The sequence below is a fragment of the Sorex fumeus genome, unplaced genomic scaffold, assembly GCF_029834395.1.
Source record: "Sorex fumeus unplaced genomic scaffold, SorFum_2.1 ptg000078l, whole genome shotgun sequence".
Classification (NCBI taxonomy): domain Eukaryota; kingdom Metazoa; phylum Chordata; class Mammalia; order Eulipotyphla; family Soricidae; genus Sorex; species Sorex fumeus.
The window spans coordinates 11234198-11247019 of NW_026606135.1; the positions used below are offsets into that span (position 1 = coordinate 11234198).

The 12822-nt window shown below is 40.6% G+C and overlaps 1 protein-coding gene across 1 annotated transcript in view; it reads right to left on the bottom strand.

The window, feature by feature from the left end:
• NOC3L (NOC3 like DNA replication regulator) overlaps nt 1–11063 on the bottom strand; it is a 29821-nt gene extending 18758 nt beyond the window's left edge. Inside the window, exons 1-6 of the mRNA XM_056130464.1 lie at nt 10971–11063; nt 9693–9900; nt 7890–8022; nt 6064–6221; nt 5192–5242; nt 1421–1551 (exon numbers count right to left, since the gene is read on the bottom strand). Of these exons, the coding sequence (XP_055986439.1) occupies nt 1421–1551; nt 5192–5242; nt 6064–6221; nt 7890–8022; nt 9693–9900; nt 10971–10979 (690 nt within the window). The 5' untranslated portion in view covers nt 10980–11063. The remainder of the gene's footprint in view (nt 1–1420; nt 1552–5191; nt 5243–6063; nt 6222–7889; nt 8023–9692; nt 9901–10970) is intronic.
• Between the last annotated feature and the right edge of the window lie 1759 nt (nt 11064–12822).

Genomic DNA, 12822 nt, shown 5'->3' on the forward strand with positions numbered 1-12822 from the left:
CAAGGAGATGGTACAGGGACCAGGGCCACATGCTTTGCATGCACAGGACCCCAGTTGGGATCCCAGCTCCCTGAGCACTACTGAAGTGACCCTGGTTGTCCCCAGAATGGCCCAAGTCCAAGCACTAAACTGTCTGGCCAAGTATGAATGGCCCCTGGTCCCCTGAGCACTGCTAGGGAGGGAAATTAAAAAAACCGGAACAAATCATCTGAATTTTTTAAAGGTCAATTCTTTATTTATAAGACAATAGCTCATGTCAATATTTTTATAAAAAAAAAAAAGATAAAACAGAAGAGAAATATTTCAATACCCCCTGAAAATGGGGGGGTGAGGAGGGCAGGAGGGAGGGAGGAAGGAAAGACCCTTCCAGGCAGTGCTCAGGCTCATCCAGCCATTCTGAATCCACCAACTGTGCCAGCAATTCAATGCTAGGGTCTGATGATGCAGCGCTGCCCAGGAGGACTATTCTAGTCACCCCTGCAGTGACTCCAGGAACCTCTCAGGAACCTCCAAGGCCAACACAGGTGCACGTGCCAATGCTCAAGGGATCATGCTGTGCATGATCTAGGGGATCATCTAGGGATCACACTAGGGTTTGATCATCTAGGGATCATCTAGGAATCAAGCTAGGGATCATCTAGGATCAAACTAGGGATCATCTAGGGATCAAACTAGGGCGAACGGAATCCCTCGGGCCCCCCACATATAATTTTTTCTAAAATTAAATAGATTTTATTACTCAATATAAATCATTTGTCACTCAGTAGATAAATATTTGCCACAACAGTTGCTAAGAATGCAAAAATAACAAGAATAAATAGTATCTTTATATGACTTCATGTACATTTTACCTTTCACACTGAAGTTTTAAAATAGTACAATCCTCTTTTTAGAGATAAACGTTACTTGAATTCTAACAAACAATATTTAACAAACTCAAGATTAAACCTCAGGTATCATTAGTGTCATAACTGTTAAACCTTCATCACAATAAAACTCATAGATAATTTATTATAATTCTCAGGTCTGTTTCACTTAAAATACTTTCTACTTGCAACTAATCTCACTAACTTTTATATAGCAATTTATCATTAAAAACTCTACAGATCACTCAAGAATATTCACAAGCAGGTTCCTTCTTCCTGATAAAATTAATTTCACACTTAAAACTTTCAGAATCACATTCAGTCTAATATCTTCCTTTAGCGATGAGGAAAAATAAGATCAAAACAGTGATAAGATGACAGAAGAAATTAAGTTTAGACCACAGGATAAGGCTTAGTTTTGTTGTACTCCAATTTTAACAGTAATTATGTTTATTACTGCTTTTCCTTTTTAATGTATATTCATAAAGAAAATCTTCAAATACTATTTATAACCTACCTAGTAAGAGAAGTTTAAAGAAATTCATGCTACTTACATTATTTTCTGGATCTGATAATATTGCAGATGCTAAGGCTGCAATATGCATTTTCTTTTCCTGCAGTTTTTTCTTCCTTTCAATTAAGTGCTCCTCTAGTGTCAGTTCTCTAATGGGTTCTTCAATGATCTCTGAAACAAATGTTTCCCTCTTAAGCAATACACCTTGATGAGGTTTTACAGGCATATTTCTTTGAGTACTGACCATTAAGCTATTACAAAGTATCCTCTCAGAAAACCTAAAAAGTAGGGGCAGAAGAGGCAGCACAGGATTGGCCTTGCACACAGTCAACTCAGATTTGATCCCTGGCACTGGATATGGTCCTGCGAGCCCCTGCCAGGAGCGATTCCTGAGCATGGAACCAGGAGAAAGCCCTGAGCAATGCCGGGTGTCGCCGTCCCCCCACCACCCCCCGCCCCACACCCTCCAGATCCCCAAATAAACCTATGATGCATGTCCTACTATTACCCCACACTGTACAAGGAAACTGAGACTAACAGAAAGTAATCTGTCTACACTCATACATGGCAAAAATGGGATTTCAACCATAGCAGTCTAAACCAGGAGTTCCTACTCTTTTTGTTTGTATGTCCAGGGGTCACTTCCACCAGTAATGGGGATCCAAGTGATGCCAGGGATTAAACCCAAGGTTCCCTAATACAAAGCATGCTCTACCTCTTTTTAAGCCATCTCCCTGGCCAGGGTGGTAATATTCTGAAATATCCTAATCAATCCATTAGTAATTCATATGAATTAAAAAGGGCGAGCTACAGGTTGGTTTTTTTTCTTTTTTGACTTTTAAAAAATAGGGGCTGGAGCAATAGCACAGCGGGTAGGGCATTTGCCTTGCATGCGGCCAACCCAGGTTCGATTCCCAGCATCCCATATGGTCCCCTGAGCACCGCCAGGAGTGATTCCAGAGTGCAAAGCCAGGAGTAAACCCTTAGCATCGCCCGGTGTGACCCAAAAAGCAAAAAAATAAATAAATAAAATAAAAAAATAAAAGATAAAATAAAATAAGAGATAGCAAAATAATATACTTTTATATATTATACACTATTCATCGATTTGCTCGAGCGGGCACCAGTAACATCTCCATTGTGAGACTTGTTGTTACTGTTTTTGGCATATCGAATACACCACGGGGAGCTTGCCAGGCTCTGCTATGAGGGTGGGATACTCTCGGTAGCTTGCCAGGCTTCCAGCCTGCCAGCCATACACCCTATCATTTATTTTATATACTTTAATTTTATTTGAAGCACTGTGATTTGCAATACTGTTAATGATAAGGTTTCATGATACAATGCTCCGACATAACACCCTCCACCAGAGAATTTGCTTCCCTCCACCATTGTCTCAGTGTTCCCCATCCTGAGCCCCCTTCCACTTTTTCCCATCCACATATGTTAAGTTCCATAGCATGGTGAGTTTTGTGATAATCCTATGGGTATTTTTAAAATACGTATTTTATCTTTATTTAGTATAAAGTTCCATATAGCTATACCATTTTTATATCACTATGTTAATCAGGTTCTCGATGCTTTCATTTGTTTTTGGCTACAAAATTTGTCAGATTTTTAAGAACATTTTTAGAGATAATGTACTAAAGTTTATATCCTATTTTTGATTGTGAATTCTATAATCTTGGGGGAGAGGAAAAGCACTATATGAATCTAAATTATGTTATATGTAATCAGTGTCCCTAAATATAAATATAATTAATTTTAAATTAAAAAATGTTTATATACTATCACAAAAGCATCTTGACAGTTTTTTGCCGTTTACTCTCCTTACTTGTATTTTATTTTTTCCTACATAATTTAACTTTTTAATTGAATCACTGTGAGCTATACCCTTACAAATCTGTTCACGATTAGATTTCAGTCATACAGTATTCCAACACCTATCCCCCCACCAGTGTACATTTATTAGCACAAGCGTTCCCCAGGTTCCCGCCCATCAGTCCCCACCTCACACCCCCAACCTAAACATTTTTTAAGTATGAAATACTCTCCTTTCTTCTTAAGACTATCAGTCTTGGCAACAAGAAAAACTGTCCTGTGGGGAGGATCCTCCCAGGATGGGAGATGCGTGCTGAGAGTAGACTTTAGACCGAACATGACTGCCACTCCATGCCTCTTGCAAACCACAGCACCCAAAAGGAAAGAGAGAACAAAGGGGAGTGCCCTGCCACAGAGGCAGGGTGGGATGGGTGGCATGAGGGGTGGGAGAGATACTGGGATCAGTGGTGGTGGAGAATGGCACTGGGGGAGGGATGGGTATTCGATCATTGTATAACTGAAACCCATGCACAAAAATCCGTAAATCTACAACTGTACCTCATGGTGTTTCACTACTAAAAATCTAAAAAAAAAGAAGCCAGATTTGACACCAAAAAAAAAAAAAGAATACAGGTAATAGGGGGCTGGAGCAATAGTACAGCGGATAGGGAGTTTGCCTTTGCCTTGCACGCGGCCGACCCGGGTTCGATTCCCAGCATCGTATATGGTCGCCTGAGCACTGCCAGGAGTAATTCCTGAGTGCAGAATCAGGAGTAACCCCTGTGAATCACCAGGTGTGACCCAAAAAGCAAAAAAAAAATACAAGTAATAAGGGCTGGAGCGATAGCACAGTGGTAGGGCATTTGCCTTGCGCGCAGCCTGCCTAGTCGAGCCGGGTTTGATTCCTCCATCCCTCTCGGAGAGCCTGGCAAGCTACCGAGAATATCTCACCCTCACGGCAAAGCCTGGCAAGCTCCCCATGATGTATTCGATATGCCAAACACAGTAACAACAAGTCTCATAATGGAGATGTTACTGAGCCCACTCGAGCAAATCGATGAACAATGGGAGGACAGTGCAGTACAGATAATAAACTAATTTGTAACTGAAGGATGTAAGATCACTAAAAACAAATGGTTGATTTATAATTTCATTAAAACTGCATTAATAAGATTTGCTAAGTAAAACTAGAATTTAATCAGTTTAAATCCCAAGCCAGTAGTTTCAAATAATAAAGTGTTTTCATTTGAACTTTGATCACAACTATTCTGGTTATCAGAAACCCAGAAACAGTACCTAAAAATATGTAATTACTCCAAAAAAGGAAAATTATTACAAATCACAAAATCATTTTTGTAAATTAAAGCTAAAAACTTATTTGCAGGCAAGTGCTTTACTTACAATTGAAAGAATTCAAGAAAATTTATGACTCTCCAAGAATACCTGGTTATTACCAATATAACTACATAAAATTTTCCATAATCAAAAGGAACAAAAACACTATACAAACTAAGGATTTCAAAATGTGTGAAAATGTTCAAAATAATCTTGAAATGGTCAGTATTCCAAACTCCAATTTTAATATTATCAAAAATTAACTTACTGGTGGAGGGATGGACATTCCATCATTGTATGACTGAAACTCAAACATGAAAGTTCTGTAACTGTATCTCATCACGGTGATTCAACAACAACAATAAAATTTAACTCATATTTAGTATTACAAACTACTATGCAAAAAAAAGAAATTTCGGGGCTGGAGCAATAGCACAGCGGGTAGGGTGTTTGCCTTGCATGCGGCCGACCCGGGTTCGATTCCCAGCATGCCATATGGTCCCCTGAGCACCACCAGGGGTAATTCCTGAGTACATAACCAGGAAGAACCCCTGTGCATTGCCAGGTGTGACCCAAAAAGCAAAAAATAAATTGTTTTTTAAAAAAAATAAAATTTTAATGAACAATTTAGTAACTGCTAATATAAACCCATTACCTTCTTCAAGTTCCATCTCTTCTTTGTCCTCTTCATCTTGATTTTCAATAACTACGAAAGAAATATGCATATTAGAAATGTGACAGTATACTTAAGTGGTAACATTACAGAGAAAAGCAGGAAGTGATCAGTGTAAAACTCCAAAAAGCACTTTTGAGAAGAGGAAGCAATTAGTGATTAAGTGATGAAGCAATTAGTGATTAAGTGATGCAAGCTTTTAAGTTTCTGGTATTACTTGTTTCTTAACAGGATAATAGTTTTATAAATATGTTTATTATAACATTTAATTCTGGACTTTTTTGTGTTGTATTTCACAATAGAGGTAGGAGCAAGAGAACAAGGATTAAGGGTAACTGATTTGTTCTAACTTTAGAAACCACAGAACTTCATGAAACATTCTAGAAAAGTCACCCTAATGCTGTAGCTTGCACTAGACTCACAGTGCAACAAACAACTTAGAAGATCATAGGTTTTTCTGTCCAAAACTATCACGCCTGCTAGGTAATTAACTGTAACTACATCTGTTTTAGAAGTATAGGTATGACTAGGTAGACCTATACAAATTGTATAGGTTATTTTATTTCATTCAAAATACAACTGCCTTTTCGGAGCGATAGCACAGAGGTAGGGCGTTCGCCTTACAAGCGGCCAACATGGCCGACCCGAGTTCGATTCCTCCGCCCCTCTCGGAGAGCCCGGCAAGCTACCGAGAGTATTCGATATGCCAGACACAGTAACAACAAAGTCTCCAATGGAGATGTTACTGGGCCCGCTCGAGCAAATCGACGATCAACGGGAGGGCCTTTACCTTTTAATGTGACACCAACAAAAAAACAGTATTTTTAATTAATGCACAAGCTGTTTAGATTCACCTGGCTTCTCCCTAGTCTGTGGGATTATTCCACTTTTGTCTTTGATAGGAAGTAAGTGAATCAGTTCCTTCTCTGGTGCAGTTTGAAGAGTTCTTGGTATTTTTTCATATTTATCTATAACACTCTCATGCTTTCGTTTCTTGGCATGAACAGGCTCACTGCAGGGAGAAAAAAAAAATCAACAGAAACCCAGAGATCTATCACTATAAAAGTAAAGAGAAATGAATCACAAGCCAAAATATCAACAGGTGTACAGATTATTAACTAACCACATATATAGCAGATATTTGAATTGTAAATGAATAATATATAGCAGAGACTCAAACTATTGTTACATCTAGTTATCCCTTTACATTCAAAACAAAGGTAAAAGCCACACTATTTTTTCCTTAACTTTTCTGTTTAAAAAAAAAAAGTTCTATAACTAGTGTTAATGTTTCTATGCATTAGGTGTACAGTGTGATACCAGACCTACCACCGAACTGCCAATAACCCTCCACTATAAATCACAAGACCCTTCTATTTCACTTCTGTCTGTCCTTAGGTAACCTCAGTTGGTTGTTGTTGTTTTCAAATTTTAGGGCTATACCCAGATGTGCTCAGATTTACTCCTGGCTCTGTCCTCAGGGATGACTCTTCGTGGTGCTCAGGGTCAAACCGAGGTCAGCCATGTGCAGTGCAAGTACCCATTGTTAATAATTCTCCAGCCTGTAATTTAAGTTTTCCTATCAAAGTCTAAGGATTTCATTAGACACTGTCTATAAAGCAGATTCTTTCTGAAGAATATTCCATAGGGCCAAGTGCAATATTTCACTATTTTAATCTTCTAAAAGCATTGGGCCAGAGCAATAGTACAGTGGGTACAGCATTTGCCTTGCACATGGTGAACCTGGGTTTGATCTCCAGCACTCCATATGATACCCCCAAGCACTGTTAGGAGTAACTTCTTCGTACAGATTCAGGAGTAACCCCTGAGCATCGCTGGGTGTGACCCAAAAAGAAAAAGAAATAAATAAACCATTCAGAATACAGCATAGACTATGCAGTCCAAAAGATCTAAGTTTAAATTTCCATTACTTATTATTATAAAAAAGCATCAGTTTATTCTCTGTAGTGGAAATAATAACCACCAATATGGTAACAAGAATTTAAATCCTGGTCCAACAGAACTCAGAACTGTTTTGCCAATTCTGAAACAGGGTCTATTTACTCTATATTTCAATATTCAGACTCAAAAAGCAAATGCTCTCTACATTTTTAAAAAGAGGTCATTTTACTCATGAACTTCCTTTATTTAGATAATAAGGGGGCAAGAATGTACCTCAGGGGCATATATAAGCATACACACCTTATATGCTTGAGACCTGGGTTCAATCATCAACCCAAAATCATAGGGTTTATTCTTTGTATACATGGTTTTCAGAGCTGATCATCTTATAATAAGCACCTAAGAAAAATTTGGGACCAAGTTCTTTTTTTTTTTTTTTTTTTTTGCTTTTTGGGTCACACCTGGCAATGCATAGGGGTTACTCCTGGCTCTGCACTCAGGAATTACTCCTGGCAGTGCTCAGGAGACCATATGGGATGCTGGAAATCTAACTCGGGTCAGCCATGTACAAGGCAAACGCTCCAGCCCCTGGACCAAGTTCTTAACACTGAAAGGATGTACAATAACTTAAGATTTTAAAAAGTATGAACCAGTAAGTCTGAAACAGTGCTTTAAACCAACATGATCTCAATAAAAAATAAACAATAACAAAGCTTTACAAAGGTTTTAAAAAAAGAGGGGGGTGGAGAATAACAAAGGATTATAAGTGAAGTATCACCTAGAAGAAAGATCTCTTGTTAGAAATGATGCTCTTTGTCCTAAATCCTTCATTAACTGTAAGTCATCTTCATCCATCATGTCTAAAGGAAGGGCTTCCTCTTCTTCCTCCTCTTCCCACTGGATCCTTTTGCCTGTGTCACCAAAACAAACCAAAAACTCAGAAACAAATATTATAGATGCCAAACTCTGCATTTTTGTGTCTATAATGAAAAAGGCTTAAATTTTCTGCATCCAGGATTTCAAAATGGAAGCACTCCTGATAGGAAGAGGAGAAAAATTCTTGTTGAACTGATGTGTTCTGAGCCAGGTAAAATTTTGGCATCTCTGACTCCTGAAATCTAAGTATCGGGAGCCTTCCCAGGTTATGCAAGCAATTTATATTGGAGACATATAAGTGTCTCCACAGTTCCTTAGCTCCTTCTGATTTTCAATGACTTTCACTTCCATTCTACTGCCATCCTCTTCAGGGACCACATACCCCCAATCTTACTGCTTAGCCCATTCTGGTCACATTTATTCTTCCAGCTCCCATTTGATTAATTCCACTACATTTCCCTTAGCTTTTACTTTACTTCCCTTAGCAAATACACAAACTTAAATCCTCTGACCATTTAACTTTCTACTGACAATTTGAACTGTCTACATTTCCATGCTTAAGTTGAACAGCAATCATTCAAAATACTTCTTACCAATATCCTCAATTACCTTTCTTTCTACAGTTTAGGTACTTACCTCTAATAAAGTCTCAATTAAACGTCATTCTAACTTAGGGACTGGAGCGATAGTATAGGGCGTTTGCCTCGCACACAGCTGACCCAGATTCAATCCCTGGCATACTATATGGTCATCTGAGCATTACCAGGAGTAATTCCTGAGTGTAGAGCCAGGAGTTACCCCTGAGCATTGGCAAGTGTGACACCTCCCGCAAAAAAAAACAAAACAAAACAAAAAAAAGAATGAAAAAATCATTCTAACATTCTAACTTCTCTGTCCCTCAGTCTCTTCATTTGTCTTTTTTCGGATAGCATGAAGGTACCAAAAAACTGCAGAAGAACTGGTGTCAAAGTGGCCATATTCTTTACCTGTCTTGAATATCTGGGGTAATTTAAAAAAAAAAAAAAGAACCGCCATCACTATAGTTCAATTTCACTCCAAGTTTTCATATTCAAAAAAAGCTCAGACACTTCGAAATCTAGCAAACCTTGGCAGTGCTATGAAGAAAGTGCAAGTGAGTGGGAAAGTGACACTGGAATGAGGCCCATTTATATGTATATGAGCTACTCTGAGTTTGTCTCCCCAACTACACCTTCAAATCTGCTCTCTGGACAAATGATAAGAGTATTCATTCATTCTCCCAATGAATACTGAAGTGTTTTCTCCTGCAAATGAGCCAAAGTATACATAGGACATCTATCCTTAACCTTTCCTATTCTTAGGGTGATCTAAGAACAAGAATGATTATAAGAAAGTTATTTTAAGAAGCTTTGAATTCTGGGCCTTAGTGTCTCCTAAGCAAAGCACATTCTCTACCACTGAGATACATCCCTGGTGATGAAACTTATTTTGGAAAAAATCAACAAAAACATGGGGCTGGAGCGATAGCACAGTGGGTAGGGTGTTTGCCTTGTACGCATCCGACCCAGATTCAATTCCCAGCATCCCATATGGTCCCCCAAGTACCGCCAGGAGTAATTCCTGAGTGCATGAGCCAGGAGTAACCCCTGTGCATCGCCAGGTGTGACCCAAAAAGTCAAAAAAAAGAAGAAAAAAACCAGAAACAAGGGCACTTGGACATAATTACCTGGTCGTTTTTCCTTTGGGTCCTCCAATGGAATGGGTCTTTTAGATACAGCATCTTTTACAGCTTGCCTTAATTTCCTCTGTTCTTTACGGTACTTCTTGAGAGTACTTTGTTGTTTAAACTGCTTGTTTTTTAGCTTGTTTTCAAGTTTGACTTTACTTGTCTTTATCAATTTCCGGAAGCTTGGGACCTGTTTTTTATTTCTTCTCTAGAAAACAACCAAAGTTCACATTATTTTCTAGATGGGCTAAAGAGAACTTAGTATAAAGTTCATTATAGTAATTCCACAGTTCTAATGTCTCCCTGCCATAGATCTTGCATATAAGAGCTAAATTCCACAGATGAGCACTTGAGCTTCAATTCCTAAGCAGATCTTCCTCCCACATAAAGCTGCTAAGAAACCAGGGATCTAGTGATCTAGTGGTGAGCGGTTATCCTCGGCCAACTAGGTACATTCGGAGCACAAACACAACAACGGAGTGTTGCTGAGCACACTCCAGCAAAACATTAACAATTAAACTACTACAGCTTTGGGGCTTGAGCTATAGTACAGCGGGTAGAATGTTTGCCTTGCATTCAGCCAACCTGAGTTCTATCCCCAGCATTCCAGATGGTTTCTCGAGATAATTCCTGAGTACAGAGCCAGGAGAACCCCTGCGTGTGACCACAAAAGCAAAACACAAAATAAACCCTACAGTGTCATGTTGCTTTACTGTTTCTAAGTGCTCCAACATTATCTTCAGCACAAGCCAACTCCGTGATTGCTGGCTGCTACCTTCACGTTACTGATGAGGCTAAGCCTGTGTGACTTGTCAAAAACCATTCAGGAAGGCAAAATCGAACCCAGGCCTCTGGATACCTTTGTTTTTACATCCGGTGACGCCCTCATTCGGTAATCCAAGCACCAAGGCTAGCTCTCACCCTCCCAAAATTAAAAAGACATACTCGTCTCCAATCGGGGCCCTGCTTCTCCTCGAAAAATATGGGGCTTAGGAAAAAAAAAAACTCAGGCAACACTTCAAAGTCCGCAATCCTACGGATATCTGCTCCGTGTCGGCCTCACCTCGGCCCCATGCAGTGGTGTGAGAGCCGCACTGGCCACCAAAACAGAGGCTTGTGTGAAGAGCTCACTGTGTGGGGTCCTGGAAAGTCACAACCTGGAGCGCAGGCCACCGCCCCCACTCGCCCTCGGACAAGAATCCGCCTAAACTCTGCATCGGCAACAGCTTCGGCCAAAAGCATCTTAAAACGCGGGACCCGACTACTGCGGACACTTACCGCCTTCATCCTTGGATCGGAAGCGGGTCCAGAGGACCCGGGAAAGGGGCAGATCAGGAACCCCGAAGGAAGAAACACGTGCGGAAACCGCCAACCTCCGCAGGCGGAAGCCGCTGCTGGCCCCGCCCCTTTCTCCGCTGCCGGAAGTGAGGGCGGGACTTCCGCAGAGAGGCGCGGAGGCGGCATTCCCGGGTGACGGCTGGCGACCGCGACCGGCGGCGCCCCTGGGTGCTCAAGGCGAGTCAGCTGGGAGCACCCAACTCGAGGGCAGACGGTGGGTGGCGCCGGGGGAGCCTCAGAATAGGTGTTTCGAGATCTTAGGGAAATCGTCCTCTTCCTCTCAGAACGGACTAGCCTGTTTCGGGCTCCGGACTGCATTTTGTGCCTTCTGAACTTTGGGTGGTCGTCATTTTTGTCACCGGGGTCCCTTCGTAAAACCGCCGGTTTATAAATGACTCTGGGCTGCTTGTGAGACGGTTTCCATGACACTCAGCGTCCAGAGATTCTTGAAGTTTGAAGCATATTTTGTCTCACATTTCGTCATTGCCTGATAGTGACGACTCTGAGATTCATCTGTGCGTTTCAGTATTTCACAACTCCTGTATATGCTTCCGCGTTTCTGCTTAGTAATCCTACCAGAGCATTAGGGTGTAACTGGAATGACCATGCGAGAATCGGAATACGTCCTTCAAAATGTTCGTATCTCAAAAGACTCCTTTGCTGAGTTGACGTAAGAATTGTACTTAGGACTACTAGACTGTAACCTGAAGAGAGAAGGTAACTTGAACCCATCCTGACCTTGATCCAGGCCTTGCTGAGCTGGGGGGTGGGAGTGGTGGTTGAGGGAGTGGGGGACACGGGATGACACAGCCACCCCGAGACTCAGAAGTGTCTCCCCAGGGTGTGATGGTCGTAAAGAGGATCAAAGGACACCTCCCAATTTCATCATCCCATTTCAAGAACCGAAAGCCCCGTAACATGTGGATCTTCTCTTTCTTTCCTGTATAATTGTCCTCATTTCCCCCCTTGCTCATTCCCTTACACATGCGCACTCTCAGACAGCAAGGCTTTTCCCACTAGAGTATTACTTCATCACACAAATTGAAAACATGAGCCTTTGCCCTTCCCAAATGCCTGAATTCTTTCCCAGACGTAGCAGTTTCTCTGTGGTCACTCCCATCTACATCTTTCTCTCCAGTCTCCAAGGGTGAGATATCCTCATTTCAGTTCAAAACTGATTTCTTTGGACTCATATCATTAATTATCCCCTCTGTGCCCATGTTTTTCTCTCCACAAAGGATGGGTCCTGTCCTCCACCCACTCATATATTTGAATGTTTTCCATCCTTAAAATCATTCTAATGACTCTTCTTTTTATCCCTGCTTTATTTTCTCGGCCCATACTTGATCTTCCTTTTAAACTAGTATTCTCCTAGTTTCTCAACTTCCTTTTCCCTATTAGCTCAAGCCTATTAACTATTTAATATATTAAATAGTAACTATTTTAGGGATGAATACCCTTAGTCCTTTGAAACTGATAATCCACTAAAATATCTAGCTCATTTTGTGTGTTAGGGAGGGAGTTGAAATTGTTTTATTGAAGGAGGATACTAATTCCAAGGCATAAGAAAGAGAAGGGGGAAGACAGGGAGGTGGGGTGCAAAAAATAAAGGAAATTCACACCTTAAAGGACACTGGACTCCAGGGGGGGGTGTTAGAAAGGAGAGATAATGCACACAGAACTGAGATGTGGGTTGACCCCACAGTAAAGTGCAAGTACGTTTAAACAATTATTGTGAAACTAAATATCTTCCATTTTAAATTTGAATAGACTTTTATTTGAACACAATTTC